General features: G+C 45.7%; 1 protein-coding gene and 1 long non-coding RNA gene across 4 annotated transcripts in view; one reads left to right on the top strand and one right to left on the bottom strand.

Moving 5' to 3' along the window:
- Positions 1-8,517, top strand: part of tmem268 (transmembrane protein 268) — a 36,964-nt gene extending 28,447 nt beyond the window's left edge. For all 3 annotated transcript variants that reach the window (XM_072475654.1, XM_072475652.1, XM_072475653.1), the window contains exons 7-10: positions 4,345-4,455; positions 5,146-5,235; positions 6,564-6,764; positions 7,276-8,517. In XM_072475654.1, the coding sequence (XP_072331755.1) occupies positions 4,345-4,455; positions 5,146-5,235; positions 6,564-6,764; positions 7,276-7,449 (576 nt within the window). In that variant the 3' untranslated portion in view covers positions 7,450-8,517. The remainder of the gene's footprint in view (positions 1-4,344; positions 4,456-5,145; positions 5,236-6,563; positions 6,765-7,275) is intronic.
- Positions 8,518-11,183: 2,666 nt separating this feature from the next.
- Positions 11,184-16,599, bottom strand: LOC140390493 (uncharacterized). The gene is made up of 3 exons (XR_011934653.1): positions 16,446-16,599; positions 13,028-13,126; positions 11,184-11,481 (listed from the first exon to the last, which is right to left on the bottom strand). It is a non-coding gene; the product is annotated as an uncharacterized lncRNA (long non-coding RNA).
- Between the last annotated feature and the right edge of the window lie 1,976 nt (positions 16,600-18,575).

Here is an 18,575-nt window from a genome sequence, read left to right as displayed (position 1 = left end):
CTCCATTGCTGGGCACAGTACATGTAAATTGAATATAGAGCAATGACAATCAGGCATGGAGCTGCTATGCATTTGTTTTGGAGCTGAGGGACATCAGTGCTCAGGGTTGGTTTAAGTTGCCCATTTGAACACTCCGTTTCCAGGTCAGGATTAAAGCAAGTATGACAAAATAGCCCTTAACACCAGGGGGAGGTCTTTTGCCCTGGTGTCTCGCATGATTAATGAACAACTGTTGAACGTTGCTGCACAAAGGGAATCATAAGAACTAGGAACAGGAGTAGGCCACCTGGCCCCTCGAGCCTGCTCCGCCATTTAATGAGATCATGGCTGATCTTTGTGGACTCAGCTCCACTCTCCGGCCCGTACACCATATCCCCGAATCCCTTTATTCTTTAGAGACGTTTAAAGAAGGAGCCTCAACTGCTTCACTGGGCAAGGAATTCCAGAGATTCACAACCCTTTGGGTGAAGAAGTTCCTCCTACACTCCGTCCTAAATCTACTTCCCCTTATTTTGAGGCTATGCCCCCTAGTTCTGCTTTCCCCGACCAGTGGAAACAACCTGCCCGCATCTCTCCTATCTATTTCCTTCATAATTTTATATGTTTCAATAAGATCCCCCCGCATCCTTCTAAACTCCAATGAGTACAGTCCCAATCTACTCAACCTCTCGTCATAATCTAATCCCCTCAACTCTGGGATCAACCTAGTGAATCTCCTCTGCACTCCCTCCAGTGCCAATATGTCCTTTCTCAGGTAAGGAGACCAAATCAGTCAGTCATGTGCTTCAACCACAGCTTCACATTGCAGCTCGACATTTCTCGGTTTCCCCCACGAATTGTGGCTGCTGAGTGAGACAGAATGCCTTATGCCAAATCAGAATGCTGCAGTACAGGAGAAAACCAAACCTGACTCCATTTCATGAGAACAATAGGGCCTAGTGTCACGAAACCCTGGCAAGTATGCAGTCAAATTCCACCCCACAGACCCCAAAGGCCCAACACAAATGAATTAACCAATAATTTGTGTATAACCCGTGGTTACTCCCATGAGTTACATGCACCAGATTTAGAAGTAAAACATTAAAAAACTGTTTGTTTATGACAAGGAAAAAGACGAATATATAATAGTAAGAATGGAACAGTGGTCTGCTAATCTAACTATTCCCAAACCCCGTCCCACCCTCCAACCAGACACACATGAGACAAACATACGGTAGGGATAGTGAAAGGATTGAAAATAACAGAGATTAAAAGGCGCGAGATGGTTCTTTGCTGCCGAGGTAGCGGTCTTCGTAGCCAGCAATCTTCTCACGGTGGTCCTCAACCAAAGCCGGCAGGCTGTAGAATGTTTTCTGGTAAGTCATTTTCACTTTTAACAATCGGGGCATTGACACTGAGAATTCCATCTCTGAGGTCGGTCCAGTCTTGACAGACCACCAGACTGACTTCCAGTTTCACTGAGACACGTTGAGAAGTCTCTGCCTGAGAATTTAAATGGAAGTTGTCCGTCCGCTCCATACATCGACCACTTGTCTGCCGTTTCTGCAGATCAAGATTCACTTGCAGGGGAACTCTCACAGGTTAAACAAACTGTAGAGAGGGAGGTCAGTTTCAGCTCCCTAACCTTCAATCTGAGATTTAAACAATTACAGGTCTGATAGGGAAAGGGTGCTTAAACCAGCTCCCGGCTGTTCTTGAGGTCTGAACAGAACTGAGGTAAAATGGAGACTCTTCTCCTGACCAGCCTTTTTCCCAGCAGGTTCTGAATGGCTCCACCAATCGCAAGCGAGAACAGGAGATGTCCCGGGGTTTCAGGTGCACCTGGAAGGACAAGGGGAGATCTGGGCCAGTGCGTTAGACCAGGGGTGGTTTCTGTTTGTCTAAATTGACCAAAGTCTGCAGTTTAAAATGGAAACTGCAATGTTGCAGAAAAAAAAACCACAGGACAGACAAGGATTTAACAAGTTCCTTATACCCTCTGATCTTGTACATGCCTTATTTTCCCTTCCCCATATATTAGACTAGAATGCTTTTCATTATATCAAAACATACACTCACTAGGTAGCACCTGATGCGCTAAAGCTAGGCTACTGATAGGGTCAGGGTGCAAAACGGGTATATGCACAAGACTGAGAATCTGCTTGTTTTGAGCTCATCTGGCACCTAGTTTTATACTGCCTTCTTGTAACTTGTCAGTCCACTTTTTTTTTCATCTACTGATTATATATATCGTGGGCTGAATCAGATTGCAGTTTTTATTCTTCTGGGGATGTGGGCATTGCAGGCTGGGCCAGCATTTATTGCACATCCCTAATTATCCTTGATTTAAACTGTTGCAGTCCATGTGGTGTTAGGGATGGAGGTCCAGGATTTTGACCCAGCGACAGTGAAGGAACACCAATTTAGTTCCAAGTCAGGGTGGTGTGCAGTCTAGAGAGACACTTGAAAGTGGTGGCGTTCCCCTGTACCTACTGCCCTTGTCCCTCCAGGTGCGAGGTTGTTTGGAAGATGTTGTCGAGGAACCTTGGTGAGTTGCTGCAGTGCATCTTATATATGTAATCACTGCTGTTACAGTAAATCCGGTGGTGAAGGAAGTGAACATTTAAGGTGGGGATAGGGTGCTGATCAGGGTGCTTTGTCTTGAGTGTTGTTGGAGCTGCACCCATCCAGGCAAGTGGGGAGTATTCCATCACACTCCTGACTTGTGCCTTGTCAATGGTGGACAGGCTTTGGGGAGTCGGGATGTGAGTTACCCACCGAAGAATTTCCAGCCTCTGCCCTCCTCAGTATTTATGTGGCGAGTCTAGTTACGTTTCTCATCAATGCTGGCTCCCAGGATGTTGATGATAGGATATTCAGGATGGCAATGCAGTTGAATTCCATGGGGAGATGGTTTGATTATCTTATTGGAGATGGTCATCTGGTGTCAGCGGTCTGGCATAAACATTACTTTAATGAAACAAAAATTAGAATGAGTGTGACACTTGTCAGCCTCACAATGAAGTGTTAACAAATGGTGAGGAAACAGATTCATGCTGACAAGCCTCCACACGTATGGACCCTCTGATCTTGTACATGCCTCAGTTTATCCCTGCAGGTAAGGTAGGCTTGAAAAGCAAACTGGAAAAATAACTTGGAAGTTCACCGATGCTTGGAGCAAGCTAACCACCTGCCTTCACAGCCAGGGATGCAGAAACAAAATAGAACTAAATAAAAGGCATGGTGGCACAGTGGCTAGCACTGCAGCCTCACAGCGGCAGGGACCAGGGTTCGATTTTGGCCTCTGTCTGTTAGGAGTTTACACGTTCTCCCCGTATCTGCGCGAGTTTCCTCCGGGTGCTCCGGTTTCCACCCACAGTCCAAAGATGTGCAGGTTAGGTGGTTTGGCCATGATTAAAATTGCCCCTTGGTGTCCAGGGATGTGCAGGTTAGATGGGGTTGAGGGGATGGAGTGGGCCCAAGTAGTACCTTTTAAAGTGTTGCCACTATTACAGTGCAGGGAATGCGGCAGTCAGTTTGTACACAGCAAGCTACCATGATCAACAATGATATAATAACCAGTTGATTCTTTCTTTGGTGATTTGATATTGACCCCCACCCCCGGGCTGAGCTCCCCTGATCTTCTTCAATATACTGGCTGCGGGATCTTTTGGACCCATCTGAGTGGACCCATGAGGCCTTGGTTTAACATCTCAACTGAAAAACAGCACCTCTGACAGTGCATCACCAGCCTAGACTGTGCGCCCTGAGTCTCTAGAGTGGGACTGTGACCTGTGACCTTCCGACCCTGGAGTCATGAGTACGACACAATGGGTCAAGCCCGGCCCGAAACATAACAGGGAAATAACCGCCAAAAGTATTTTCTCCAATGCCAATTCTCTTCCTTCACCTCGTGGTTCACTAAGGCAGATTTTCAGAATTCCCGGAATGGGTTCCTAGTCTGTCGCCTGGGACTTATAGCCTGAGGGTGCAACACTCCACATTAAATGTGGCTGACCAGGAGTGTCTCCCTCTCATACTGTCAACCTCTGGCATTTGGAAGGATTTGCAGCTTGACACAATCAACCTGTTTGACCGTGTTACGAACGCACCTTCCTTGGCCGTCAAATCCTGGAGTGGGACTCGAACCCGGAGCTTCTGGCTCAGAGGTAGGAACCCTACCCTCTGCGCCACAAGACCATAGTGATTTCTGCCTCCTTTTGATTATTCAGTAGATTGCCAGAATGTTTGGATGTTCACTGGGTGAACCCTCAGTTTCCACACTCGTATAAACATGAGAAACGTTTAGCAGAAAGCTTAATTGATGTCAGACGAGATTGTAAAATGTAACAATCTATTTTACAGATTAACGTAAACACAGACCTGCGTCTCATCTGGGCCAATGAGAACCTCGTGAAGCACAACATTTTAGTTGGAGTGTTGGATGTTACAAAGCGTTGCACAAGTGTGCTTCATGTATCCTTCTCAGAAATCAGAATGATTTGTAATGGCGTTGGTATTTAATCCTGTAATGTACCAACGAGACGGTGATATGAGGGAAGAGGGTCTTCAGTTCCGTGGAAGGACACATGAAGCCGGGCTTATTCACAGTGCAGAGAATGTTAAGGGGAGATTTGACAGCTGTGTTCACAATCATGTGGGGTTTTGATAAGAGTATATAAGATAAAAGCCTTTCCAACAGAGAAGACATGGTTTTAAGGCAATTGGTGACAGTACCTGAGGTGACATATGGAGACTTTTTTTTAAAACATCATAGTATGAAGATGTGGAATGCATTGTCTGAAAGGAAGATTCACTAATAACTTTCAAAAGAAAATTGGCTATGAAAGTTGGATTAATGAGATTGATCTTTTAAAGAGCCAGTACATGCAAAAAAGGGGGCAAAGGGCCGAATTTTATGTTGTATCATTCTATGATTTCACGAATGTCCCAGCCTTGGTTGTAACAGATGTTTTGTCTCCCCTTTCAAGTGAAGCCACAGAGCTGTGATGAGCCATCCGTAGAGCTAGAAAACCGGAGGGTATAAATTAAATGCACTGACCCACTTCCTTCCTCAGCTGATACTGTATGTTGGTGAAAGTTCCCCCTCAACCAGCGTGTACATGTGAAAGAAGGAACTACTTTTATTCCTTGACAAACAACCAGCTCTGCTTCATGTATTTTGATGCTAAGGAGTGTGAGAGGAGACTCACTTCTCTGTTGGAAGAAAGACACCAGACATGTTCTGGACTTCAGGTAGTGACTGTTTGGTGTGTGTCCCTTTTACAAATAAAGGCAACTTTCTTTTGTTAACCTTGGGAATGATAAAACACCATGCATCTTTCTGCCCTGCTGCCTATGCCTGCTTCAGTGGTGTTGACTGATTTACTTTACACCCCTCTCAGTCCAGCCTTGTGTGTTCATTTTCTGTCGCTGCTTGTTCAGCAAGCCGGCCCATTTAGCTTCCTCAGCTGAGTAACTGAATCAACATTTGGTGGGCTTGCCAGGAAATCTTGTGCCAACATTCAATTACAGCACCCTTTTAACTTTTCATCTGGTTGTTGGTTTTGGGGAAAATCAAGAAATTTCAAACTTTTTTTAAAAAATGATTGACGCCTTTGGAGCACGACATTGAATTTGCAGACGAGGAAGGCAGAGAGTGAAGGAAATCGTGGTGGGAAGCGGTTACCTAAGTGCAAATGAATATCGAAGGCCACTGATCAATCAAATAGGACTGTTTCAGGCGACTAAAGGATTTGATGGGTTGGACAAGAGAGAAACTATGCCCTCTGGTGGGACAGGTCTGGCAACGCATCCTCACGCAGAAGGTAGTGAAAATGTGGAACTCTCTTCCCCGAAAGGCTGTGGGTGTCGGGCTAGTTAGATCTTTCAAGGTTGAGATGGATAAGTTTTGGTGGGTATGGACAGCAAGGTGAAATGGAGCTCAGCCATGTATGTGGAGTTGAGGCACAAATCAACCAAGAACTACCTCAGTGGCAGGCAGCCTTCATCCGTAGGACACATGGTCCATTAGGGCTCTGAGAGAGGCCCATAAGACATTTTGTTAACTGTTTCCCATGCGCAGGGTTGCTAGATTCTGCTGGTTTCCATCCGCGTGGATTTTGTTCCCTACCAGTATGACTGAAGTGATACACATGTAAAGTAAGGACATGTGAAGTGAGGGGCGTGCTAACTGCACACATCGACTGTGAGAGCCATGTGCTCCCTCTGCATCTAATCAAAGCATAAATATTTATTTTGCTTCAACTATTTGAAGTTGATGGCAGTTCTATTAATATATGAATGATAAAGCATCTTCTATAACTCATTATGAAATATTCAGCGTGTATTAAATGTATTCATTCTTAGTCACGGGTCATGGTTTGTGAGCATACCCGACTTCAATCTTGCGGCCCACTGAGATGAAGGAGGGTCACTCACTAACCTAGGTTGCCCACCACTGATCTAATTGAATGGTGGAACAGATTTGAGGAGCTGCATGCCCAGCACCTGCTTTGTCCAGGGTGAGCAAATAAGCAACACCTTATCCTTTATGTACTGTTGAGTGTTTTTTCCATCAACAGTCCCTTTTGAATCGGAAACTGGGCCACCTCTGCATCGTCATAGAAACAAATCAAGTTAGCCCTCTGAACAGCATCGAGGTGGAGTGTGAAGAGACTCCACTGTTACCAGGGAACAACGGGGACATTCACAGCAATGGCAATCAACAAACGCAGCAAGTCTTTAATACGTTGACATGCCTAGTGCCTAAAGGCACAGCTCAGGTATTGTATTTGCATTTACACATTACTAACTGGTGTTTTGTGCATCCTCATTATCCTGTGGCCCTGCTGTTGGTTGCTGTGCCTTCAGCTGCCGAGGCCCAAGTCTGAAATTTGCTGTCAACCTCTCTACTTCTGTCGCCGCCTTTAAATCGCTCCCTGGAACCAATCTCTTTGATCGAGCTTTTAGTCAGCTGTCCGAATTCTACTTCTGTGGCTTGGTGTCAAATTTTGTTTGGTAACGCTTCATGATATGGTTATCCATGTAAAAGTTGCAATATAAATGCAAATTAATGCTGTAAAGTACCAATTCTCAAATTGCTGCACAGAACTGGTGCTGATTCTCAATAATTGCACCACCATCCTTCCTTACTGTGTGTGCTTAAGGTTTCAGAATACTCTTTACACATCCTGGCTGGTCTTCTTGATCCATTGCATGTTTTCCTTAATCCATTTCATTTTTGTGTGATTTTTGTCTAAAACCTCCAAGTGCTGTTATTTTCTTTTATTGCAGGAAATAGCTTATCAGTTGCTGGTCACCTACAGTGGACTTTATGTAAAACTGCTTGCAACACAACAGCTTCCTTGCATCAGGTCTTCTATTCATGCAAAAGATGCGCAAGTTCCCTGTCTTTGTCAGTACATAGAGACTTCAATTCTGAACCTGTCAAGCTGTGAACTAAAGTAATCATCTTCAAATCTGAACTTTGCAAAATTTGAGCAAATGCGATGCTTTCTGCGGTAGCAATTTTGGACCTTGAACACAAACTGATTTAAAGCTGTGGCCAAGGTATTTTTAAAAAACTTTAAGAGCTTTATGAAAATAGTCTATCAAACAGCTGCCCATGTACAAAGGGCCAACGAGCTTTCTCTCATGTCAGCAATTAGCTTGTTCCAAAGAAAAAGCACAGGCATAACCTACTCAGCAATTGCACTTTTACTTGTTTCTTCCATGAGGGGTGGGGATAGTTTCCCAGCCCCAGCCTTCCTCCCCTCTTCTCCCTCTTGTGTGTGTGCTGTCATGGGACCTCGCACAGGGGATTTACTTCCCAAAGATTCATGGGTGCCTTGAGTTTTTTTTTTTTAAATCCCTTCATGATAACGGGTAAAAAACTGCAGTCAGAATGATGGGGTGTTTTGATGGAATAAATGGTGAGGAACCGCTTTGATCGCCCAAGCACACAGATTTAAAACAATTGGCAAGATCCAAAGGAGGTGAGAATTTTATTGCTTTTAAACACAGTAAGTTGCTATGGTCTGGAATTCACAGCCAAAAAGGGCTAGAAGCAGAATCTTTGAAAAAGGTGTTGGGAATTATTTGAAGGGGTGGTGTGGGGCACGGGGGTAAGATTTTCAGCGAGAGAACAAGGAGTCGGATCGAATTGAAGAGCTCTTTCAATGAGGCACCATTGGGCTTCTTTCTTCAGTGCTGAACGATTTGGTGAGCCCACGATTTTCCAGTTAACCACCCCGAGCTGAAGGTTGCAATTCTGGATCCGCAACGATGACTCTGTATTTTCTGGGTTTATTTAAAATATGTGAACAAATGCTTTGCCACTTTTCAAGTGTAAATATTTTAAGATTTATGAATTGCGACCAAGTTTTAGTTTTGTCAGAAATTATTTAAGTTTGACAAAGGCAATTTTGTATTTGATCAGTAGCGATCATAGGAGAGTTGGTGTACTTCTGGCAAAGTAGACCCTGGACAGCTCCCCCTGTATTTTATTCTGAAGTAAAAAGCTATTCTTACCTGGAACCTTCCTTTGTGTGTTGGTGCTAAAAAAATTGAGTTGTGCGTGTTAGTCTGTTTAAACTATGCCACAAATCCCAAGCATTGCATCACTCGGTGAAATGGATGTGTGTGTGCGAGATCCACCAAATGCATTGTGCAAATGGTGATCATTTAGTCAAACCGATCTCAATCTGTCACAATGTCGTGGTTCGGATAACAAGGTCGACTAATTTGATCACGTCCTTCCAGTCAGCATCCAGCTGATTCTCAAGGTGAGTCATAGACTTTGCCCCACTAACACATGGGACAGAGACAACACATCCACAGCTGGGATTAATACTTGACGCAAGACGGGTGGCACGGTGGTTAGCACTGCTGCATCACGGTGCGACGGTCCCAGGTTCAATCCCGGCCTGGGTCACTGTCTGTTTGGAGTTTGCACATTCTCCCCATGTCTGTGTGGGTCTCACCCCCACAACCCAAAAGATGTGCAGGGGTAGGTGGATTGACCACGCTAAATTACCCCTTAATTTGAAAAAAATAATTGGATACTCTGAATTTACTTTGGGGCAGCATGGTAGCATTGTGGATAGCACAATTGCTTCACAGCTCCAGGGTCCCAGGTTCGATTCCGGCTTGGGTCACTGTCTGTGCGGAGTCTGCACATCCTCCCCGTGTGTGTGTGGGTTTCCTCCGGGTGCTCCGGTTTCCTCCCACAGTCCAAATATGTGCAGGTTAGGTGGATTGGCCATGATAAATTGCCCTTAGTGTCCAAAATTGCCCTTAGTGTTGGGTGGGGGTTACTGGGTTATGGGGATAGGGTGGAGGTGTTGACCTTGGGTAGGGTGCTCTTTCCAAGAGCCGGTGCAGACTCGATGGGCTGAATGGCCTCCTTCTGCACTGTAAATTCTATGATGAAAGACAACTTCACGTTCCCAAGCCCTACCAAAAAGCATAATTCCTCTTATCAGACAGAATATAATCTGTTTCGGCATGAAATGTGACAGGCAGCAACAAGTGCAGCATGATCAGTGGAGAAAAGCTTGGTTTGGTTCAAAAACTTTACTTGTAAAGCTCCTTTCACAGCCTCCGGTCGTCCCAAAATAGCATACAGCCATTGAAGTACTTTTTACTTGGAAGTCTAGTCATTCTTGTAATGTAGGAAACATGGTCCATTCTATTTCCACAATGCCCAAGCTCCCACAAAGTACAATAATGACCAGACTGGATGGTTTAATGATGTTGGTGGAGGGATAAATATAGGCAACAACACATGGAAGAACCCCACTATTGCTCTTCCAGTAGTTTTGGATCGTCCCAGAGAGGGTCCGTGGGGCCATAATTTAACAGCTTATTTTTTTTAAACGGGTACCTCTGACAGTGCAGCACTCCTTTAAATAAAATAAATAAATAACCTCTATTGTCACAATTAGGCTTACATTAACACTGCAATGAAGTTACTGTGAAAAGCCCCTAGTCGCCACATTCTGCCGTCTGTTCGGGTACACAAGGGAGAATTCAGAATTCTCAGCTGGTACGTGAATTGAACCCGCGCTGCTTGCCTTGTTCTGCATCACAAACCAGCTGTCTAGCCCACTGAGCTAAACCAGCCCTCCGTCCTGTATTGGCCTGGATCTGGACGTGAACTTGAATCCATGACCTGAAATCTACCGTTGACACCATTTTTTACTAAAATATCTATAGAACTCGTTCGAACCATTTCAGTCAAAGATACTCACCAGTTTTCGGTCCTTCCCCAACCAATTCCAGAGTCAGCCATCAACATTTATCTCTCCGACTTACTTTAAAAAAAATGTATTTACAGCTTGTGGGTATCACTGGCTAAACCAGCATTTATTTCTCATCCCTAATTGCCCCTTGAGAAGGTGGTGGAGAGCTGCCTTCTTCAGAGGTGTAGGTGCATGCACCGTGCTGTTAGGGAGGGAGCTCCAGGATTTGGATCCGGCGACACTGAAGGAACGGCCGATATATTTCCCAGTCAGGATGGGGAGTGACTTGGAGGGGAGCCTCCAGGTGGGGGTGATCCCAGGTATCTGCTGCTCTTGTCCTTCTAGATGGTGGTGGTCATGGATTTGGACGGTGCTGCCTGAGGAACCTCGGTGAGTTCCTGCAGTGAATCTGTAGATGGTGCACACGGCTGCGCTGTTTGCCGGTGGTGGAGGGAGTGAATGTTTGTGGAAGGGGCACCACATCAAGTGGCCTGCTTTGTCCTCAGTTGTGTTGAGCTTCTTGAGTGTTGGAGCTGCGCTCATCCAGGCAACTGGTGAGTATTCCGTCACATTCCTGACTTGTGGCTTGCAGATGGCAGACAGGTTTCACAGGATTCTTAGCCTTTGACCTGTTCTTGTAGCTACAGCATTTAGTCCAGTTCAATTTCTGGCCAATGATGGTCCTCTATGTTGGTAATGACATTGATTATATCCTCTTGTTGCAACGCCGTAACGCAAACTGCCTTGCATTGAAATTCCTTCCCTAAACCTCTCTACCGACTTCTGACTTAAACCTCTGTTCACCTGTTCTAACATCTCCTTGTGTAACTCAAGTGTCAAATTTTGTTTGGCAATGCTCCTGTGAAATACTTTGGATGTTCTACTTGGTTAAAGGCTCAATATAAATGCAAAGTCTTTTCATTTGTTTGTGTTTGCACATTGAAGACAAGCTCTCTATCGTTGAGCATGATTGATTTTTAATTGGATAGCCTTGAAACACAGCAAGTATTTTCAGAGGTGCTCATCTCACTGGTCAGCGAGTTGCTGAGCACATCTTCATTCTTTGCCATTATATTTATTATGGTAGACAGTATTGCCGTGAAGTTGTCGGACTGTACCAGTCTGGACTGCCAACAGCTAGTCCGGTGCAATCTTTACCCTCAGGATCCATATTGCTGAACCATGGGCCCTGATTTTTGAAGGGTCTCTGGCAACAGGTCGTCATCCGGTGATGACTTTATCTGATCGTACTTTTCATCTGCAAAGAGAGAGAAACGGGAGATAGTCATAAGTTCATAAGATCTGGGCGCAGAATTTGGCCATTTGGCCCATAGAGTCTGCTCCGCCATTAGATCACGGCTGATCCCATCCTGGCCTCAACTCCACCGTCCTTCATAACCCATTCAACCCATTACCAATTAAAAATCTGTCTAGCTCCTCCTTAAATTTACTCACTGTCCCAGCATCCGCCACACTCTGGGGTAACCCTTTGGGAGAAGTAGTTTCTCCTTGTCTCGGTTTTAAATTTGCTACCTCTTATCCTGAGACTATGACCTCTCGCCCTAGAATGCCCCACAAGAGGAAGCATCCGCTCCACGTCTACTTTATCCATAACTTTTAGCATCTTGTATACCTCAATTTGATCTCCCCTCATTCTTCTAAACTCCAGAGAATATAGGCCTAAACTGTTCAATCTCTCTTCGTACAACAAAACCCACATCAAAAAAGTGAATTGGATATATAGTTGGAAATGAAAATTTTGCAGAGCAATGGGGAACGACGGGGAGTAGGACTAATTGGATTGTTGGTTGTGAGAGCAAGCATTGGCACAGAAAGCCAAATGGTGACCTTCTATTCAAAAAGGGAGAGAGGCAAAAAGTAGAAAATTATAGGCCGGTTAGCTTGACCTCTGGAGGGAATCAATCATTAAGGAGATGATGACTGAACATTTGGAAAGACAAAGCTCAAACCACCATTATCAGCTTGGTTTTATGAAGGACAAGTCATGCTTGACAAACTTGCTCAAGTTCTTTGAGGGTGTAACCTCTGAGGTGGATAATGGGGAACCTGTGGATGTGGTATATCTATACTTGCAGAAGGTTTTTAACAAGTTGCCACATAAAAGACTGATCCAGAAGGTGAGATCGCAGGGGATTGGGGTAGTGTACTAGATTGGATTGAGGATTGGCTGACTGACAGAAAGCAGAGGGTCGGGATAAATGGATCCTTCTCTGGCTGGTGATCTGTAACTAGTGGGGGTGCCCCAGGGGTCAGTCCTCGGACCTCAGCTGTTTACAATCTATATAAATGATCTGCAAGCAGGGGCAGAGTGTAACATAGCAATAGGTGGAAAAGCAGGCAGTGAAGAGGAGGTAAAGAGTTTTACAGAAGGATATAGATAAGCTGGGGGAATAGGCCAAAATTTTGCAGATGGAGTTTAATGTGGATAAGTATGAGGTTATCTATCTTGGCCAAAGATATAGAAAGGCAAATTATCTAAATGGAAAGTAGATTTAAAATGCAAATGGAAAGTAGATTTAAAATGCGCCTGGGCAGAGGGGTCTGGGTGTCTTTGTTCATGAATCGCAAAAATCATTCAAAATGAATGGAATGCGAGTTTTCTTTAAAATGTGACAGTTATGACCGATGAACACAATAGCTGCCGTTTTACATATATACAGATCAGGAGTGTCAACCCAATACAACAAGTAATACAACATTAGCTAGCACAGCATGGTACAGGGATCAGATAAACCCAAGATGAGAGTACGAAACCCACCCAGTGAATGACAAGAGATACTAACCTTTGACCCGACTATCTAGTGCCTTGGATTGACCAGCAGAGGATGGACTTTCCTTCCCGTTGAAAATGCTGCCAATCTTGTTCAGCACATAGCGGCAGGCTTCAAAAGACATAAAATTCAAAATGTATAATTTCATTAACAGCGGCAATTTACATGGCATCTTTAATGTTGTAAAACATCCCAAGGAGCTTGACAGAAGTATTACCAAAATTGCCTAAACAATATCTGACACTGATGAACAGTTCCGGGATAAAGGAATTGTGATATCGTTCCAAGTCACAATGGGGTGTAATTTGGAGTGGAACTTGCAGTTGGTGTTGCCACAGGTCTGCTGCCCTTGTTGATGAGGGAGAATATTCCATCACACAGCTGATTTGTGCATGTGGTATAAAGACTTTGGGGGAGGCAGGAGGGTTTAGAACATCAGAGATAGAGAGGGTTGTGTGAGGCTACGGAGCTATGATAAAATCGATGTGTTGAACCTCAAGGTTCACCAATGTTTTCCCACTCCTAAGGGGGACTAGCCTGATAGAGTTCCTATCACCAAATGCAGAGCTACGCCAGGCTCTGATTGGTGCCAGCAAACACTGCCCCACATCCCCATTGGTCGGGGCCCTGTGCCGAGGTACAGTATGTTTCATTGGTTGAGCCAGAGGTTGACTTACAATGTAGATCAGCAAGCAGTGAAACAAATGGGGCTCGGGAGAAGGACAGCAGAGTTTGGATTTGATTTATTGTCATGTGTACCAAGTTACAGTGAAAAGTATTGTTTTGCGAACAGTCCAGATAGATCATTCCATACATGAAAACATAGGAAATGCATAAATACTCAATGTAAATACAAAGGCACAGGCATTGGGTGAGCATACTGTGTGTGGTAATACTCAGTGGAGAAGATGTGTGAAGAGATCAGTTCAGTCCATAAGAGGGTCATTCAGGAGTCGCAACAGCGGGGAAGAAGCTGTTTTTGAACCTGTTAGTGCGTGTTCTCAGACTTTTGTATCTCCTATCCGATGGAAGAGGTTGGAAGAGAGAATAACCCAGGTGGGAGGGGTCTTTGATTATGCTGCCTGCTTTCCCAAGGCAGCGGCAGGTGTAGACAGAGTCAATGGATGGGAGGCGGGTTTGCGTGATGAACTGGGCTGTGTTCTCGACTCTGTAGTTTGTTACGGCCTTGGGCCAAGCAGTTGCCATACAGACTGTGATGCAGACAGATAGGATGCTTTGGGTCAATGTGAACAGGTCGAATTTCCTTAGTTCCCTGATGAAGTATAAGCGCTGTTATGCTTTCTTGGTCGTAGTGTCAGCGTGGGTGGACTGGGCCAAATTGTTGGTGATGTACACACCTCGGAAATTGAAGCTGTCAACTATCTCCACCACCTTGGCCCCGTTGATGTAGACAGGGATGTGTACGATACTTTGCCTCATGTAGTCAAAGACCAGCTCTTTAGTTTTGCTGACGTTGAGGGAGAGATTGTTGTCGTTACACCACTAGGTTCTCTATCTCCCTCCTGTACTCTGACTTAACAACAGTCATGTCATCAGCAAATATGTAGATGGTTTGGAGCCAAATTTTGCCATGCAGTCGTGTGTATATAGGGAGTATAATAGTACGCAGCCTTGCGGGGCACCGGTATTGAAGACTATCGTGGAAGAGGTGTTATTGTTTACCCTTACTATTTGTGGTCACTGGGTCAGGAAGTTGAGGATCCAGTTGCAGAGGGAGGAGCCACGGCCTAGGTTTTGGAGTTTTGATATGAGCTTGGCTGGGATTATGGTGATTAGGTAGAGCTGTAGTCAAAAGAATAGGAGTTCTTGTTGTCAAGATGTTCCAGAGATGAGTGTAGGGCCAGTTGTGACAGTGTGCCTATCAAGGCATTCTGGGAGTCTGGAGTTGTGTGCCTCATGACCAACCTCTCAAAGCACTTCATAATGATCGATGTGAAGGCCACTGGACTTCATTAAAGCACGTTGCCTGGTTCTTCTTTGGCACTGGTATGATGGTGGTCTTCTTGAAGCAGGTGGAAACCTCAGAACGGAGTAGGGAGGGGTTGAAGAGGTCCGCGAACACCTGCCAGTTGGCCCATGCAGGATTCAAGTGCACGACCAGGGACTCCGTCAGGACCTGTTGCTTACCGAAGGTTCACTTTCAAGAAGGTAGATCTGATTTTGGAAGCTGTGATGGTAGGTTTGGGTGTGTCTGAGGCTGCTGGGGCAGTTGACGACAGTTTGATGTTTTCCTGCTCGAACCAAGCATAGAATGCATTGAGGAGGGGTACGGTGCTGCCAATGATTCTACTCAGCTTTGCTTTGTAGCCCGTTATGTTTTCTCAGCCTTGGCGACTACAAAGCAAAGCCAAGTAGAATCTCTGGCAGCAGTGCTAACCACTGTGCTACCGTGCTGCCAGTTTTAGACTTTAATAATTGGCAAATATTGGCAAACTAAGGGTGAGTTATAACCTCAGTACCCTTCCGTTCCAGCCTCGAGTATTCCCACAGTTGATCTTCAATGGCGAAGGCTTCAACAACTACTCAATTTCCTCAGAGAAATTATCCCTTGGGTGAGGAAGGGGAGGGATAGTAGGGAGTCATCCTGAACAAGCTCCATAAAAACGGACTGTCAAGACAACCCCAATACCTTTCCCTGTCCTTAGTGCAAATTAACTATGTACCTTTAAACGCTACTAATTTCAGCCCGAAACGAAAGAGAAAATACTGCAAAATCTCAGCATGTCTGGCAGCATCTGTAGGGCGAGAATCGAGTCTGATGACTTTGTCAAAGCTGAGGAAAGCTGTTCACCTGAGGAAGGAGCAGCGCTCCGAAAGCTAGTGACATCGAAACAAACCTGTTGGACTTTAACCTGGTGTTGTAAAACTTCTTACTGTGCTCACCCCAGTCCAACGCCGGCATTTCCACATCTTGTCAAACCGGACAGAGAAAGTGGGAAATATTTATACTGTGGAGTGAGAATGAAAGATGAGTTAGAGCCACAGAAACCCAGGGAAACGGGGTGCTAATGGCCACAGAAACTAAGGGGAAAGAGTGCTAATGGCAGTCCCAGAGAGGACAACAGATGTGAAAGGTCAAACAGCAGGGAAACTAACGTCAGAGGGTAAACTGTAGAGCATTCCACTAATTTCAGCCCAGTCATCTGTCAGACATGATACAGGAAAAACATTCATCTTTCAAATAACTCTTCCTGGTGCATTCCAGCACTGATTTTCAGGGATCTTGGCATGTTTAAGAAAATAGAATTTTCTTGGGTAACCTCCTTTGAAGCATTTCCAAGTGCACAAGATCTAAACTTTAATCAGCAGGACACTGACCAACGCCCTAACTCATTGTTTATATTTAAGGAATTCTACGACTAATTTATAGTTATTATTTATCTTGCAAACAGAGAACGCTCGTACTCACCCTTGATGATTAGTCAAACCATATTTCCTTGCTGTTAATAATCTTTCGACAAAAATTTCCAGTCCGGAGCACAAAGTGCAACTTGTGTGTCTCCCTTCCGCACTTCACGGGGCGCCGCGCATGCTGGGAGTTGTAGTTTCTGCCCGATTAAAACAGCCCGAGAGCGGGGAGGAACTACAACTGCTGTACGCATGCGCGGCCCGCGACTCTGGTTACCAATTGGTTCCGACTTTGACCCCGCCCACAGCAGCTTGAGTCCCTCCTCCCTGCAATTGATCTGCTGCTTGGACCCCACCAAGATACTGAAACAACCATCAAATCAGTTTGCATCTGCAGTGAGAGCAGACCAGTTAACATTTCATCATCTAAACTTGGAGCAGAAATAAATAAAAGAAGATTTGCCAAATTGCCCTTTTAATTGTCCACCTTTTGCTCTCGACCTCCGGTGCTACGCCAATGCAGCTCAAGACAATCCTAGAACCATTGAATGCCTACAGTGCAGACTGAGGCAATTCGGCCCGTCACGTCTGGACCGACCCTCCGAAGGAGCACCACACCCAGGCCCCTGCACCCGCCCTATCCCCGTAACTCCACCTAACCTTTTTGGACACTTAAGGGGTAATTTAGCATTACCAACCCACCTAACCTCCACATCTGTGGGAGGGAACCAGAACACCCGGAGGAAACCTATGCAGACATGGGGAGAACATGCAAACTGCACACGGAATCCCCTAAGGTCGGAATTGAACCCGGTCCCTGGCACTGTGAGGCCGCAGTGCTAGCCACCGTGCCACCCTATTTCGGAGCAACACCTCATGTTTTAATTAGGCACTGTAGAGACCTCTGGACTCAACACCGGGTTCGACTCAAACTGTAATCTCTGGCCCCATTTTGTTTCCTTTCCCTACATAGTTTTGGTGGGTTTTACACTTGTTTGTCTCCAGTTCTTGCCTTCGGGCAGCAACTGTTTGTGATCCTGCCATCCGCACCTCCTTAAGGCTCAGCAGGCCTGGCAGCATCTGTGGAGAGAGGAACAGAGGCCGGATTTCTCTGGCCGTTCGCTGGCTGCAGGATTCTCTGGTCCTACCGGCAGTGCATTCCCGCCCGCAGGTTTCCCGACGGCGTGGGATGGTTTCAATAGGAAATCCAACTGGCAATGGTGGGAACTGAGAATTCCACTGCCAATGAATGGCGTACTGCCTCCCTGCCACCAAGAATCACGCGGCTGGGGGACTAGAGAATCCAGCCCAGAGCTAATGTTTTAAATCCGCAACCTTTCATCTGAACGATCAGTGCATCCCCAGGTAGAATTACTCGACCATCAGCAGGATTATAACCTCAAACCTTTGAATTCCCTCCCTACATTTCTCCACCTCCCGACCTTGCTTTCCTCCTTTAGGACACGACTTAAATCCTGCCTCTTTGATCAAACTTTTGATTATGCTGAACTTAGTTCGACCTCAGCTGGAATATTGTGTACAGTTTCGAGCAGCACACTATAGGAAGGATGTGAACGTGTTGGAGAGAGTGCAGAAGAGCTTTACAAGAATGGTTACAGGGATGAGAAACTTCAGTTATGAGGAGAGATTGTAGAGTTGGGACTGTTCTCCTTGATGAGAAAAAGGCAAAGAGAAGATTTGATGGTGAGTGGCAGGGTGGCACAGTGGTTGGCACTGGTGCCTCACAGTGCCAGGGACCTAAATTCAATTCTGGCCTTGGGTGACTGTCTGTTTGGAGTTTGCACTTTCTCCCCTTGTCTGCGTGGGTTTCTTCTGGATGCTCCAGTTTCCTCCCATAGTCCAGAGATGTGCAGGTTAGGTGGATTGGTTATGCTAAAATTGCCCCTTGGTGTCCAAGGATATGTAGGTTGGGTGGAGTTGGATGGGCAGTGTGCCTTGGTGTGCACGGCACGGTAGCACAGTGGTTAGCACTGTTGTTTCACAGCACCAGAGTCCCAGGTTCGATTCCCGCTTGGGTCACTGCCTGTGCGGAGTCTGCACGTTCTCCCCGTGTCTGCGTGGGTTTCCTCCGGGCGCTCCGGTTTCCTCCCACAAGTCCCGAAAGATGTGCTTGTTAGGTGAATTGGACATTCTAAATTCTCCCTCCGTGTACCCGAACAGGCGCCGGAGT

This window comes from Scyliorhinus torazame, chromosome 14, assembly GCF_047496885.1.
Source record: "Scyliorhinus torazame isolate Kashiwa2021f chromosome 14, sScyTor2.1, whole genome shotgun sequence".
In the NCBI taxonomy this organism is placed as follows: domain Eukaryota; kingdom Metazoa; phylum Chordata; class Chondrichthyes; order Carcharhiniformes; family Scyliorhinidae; genus Scyliorhinus; species Scyliorhinus torazame.
The sequence above is the reverse complement of the archived record's forward strand: the minus strand, read 5'-3'. Positions and strand labels throughout refer to the sequence as shown.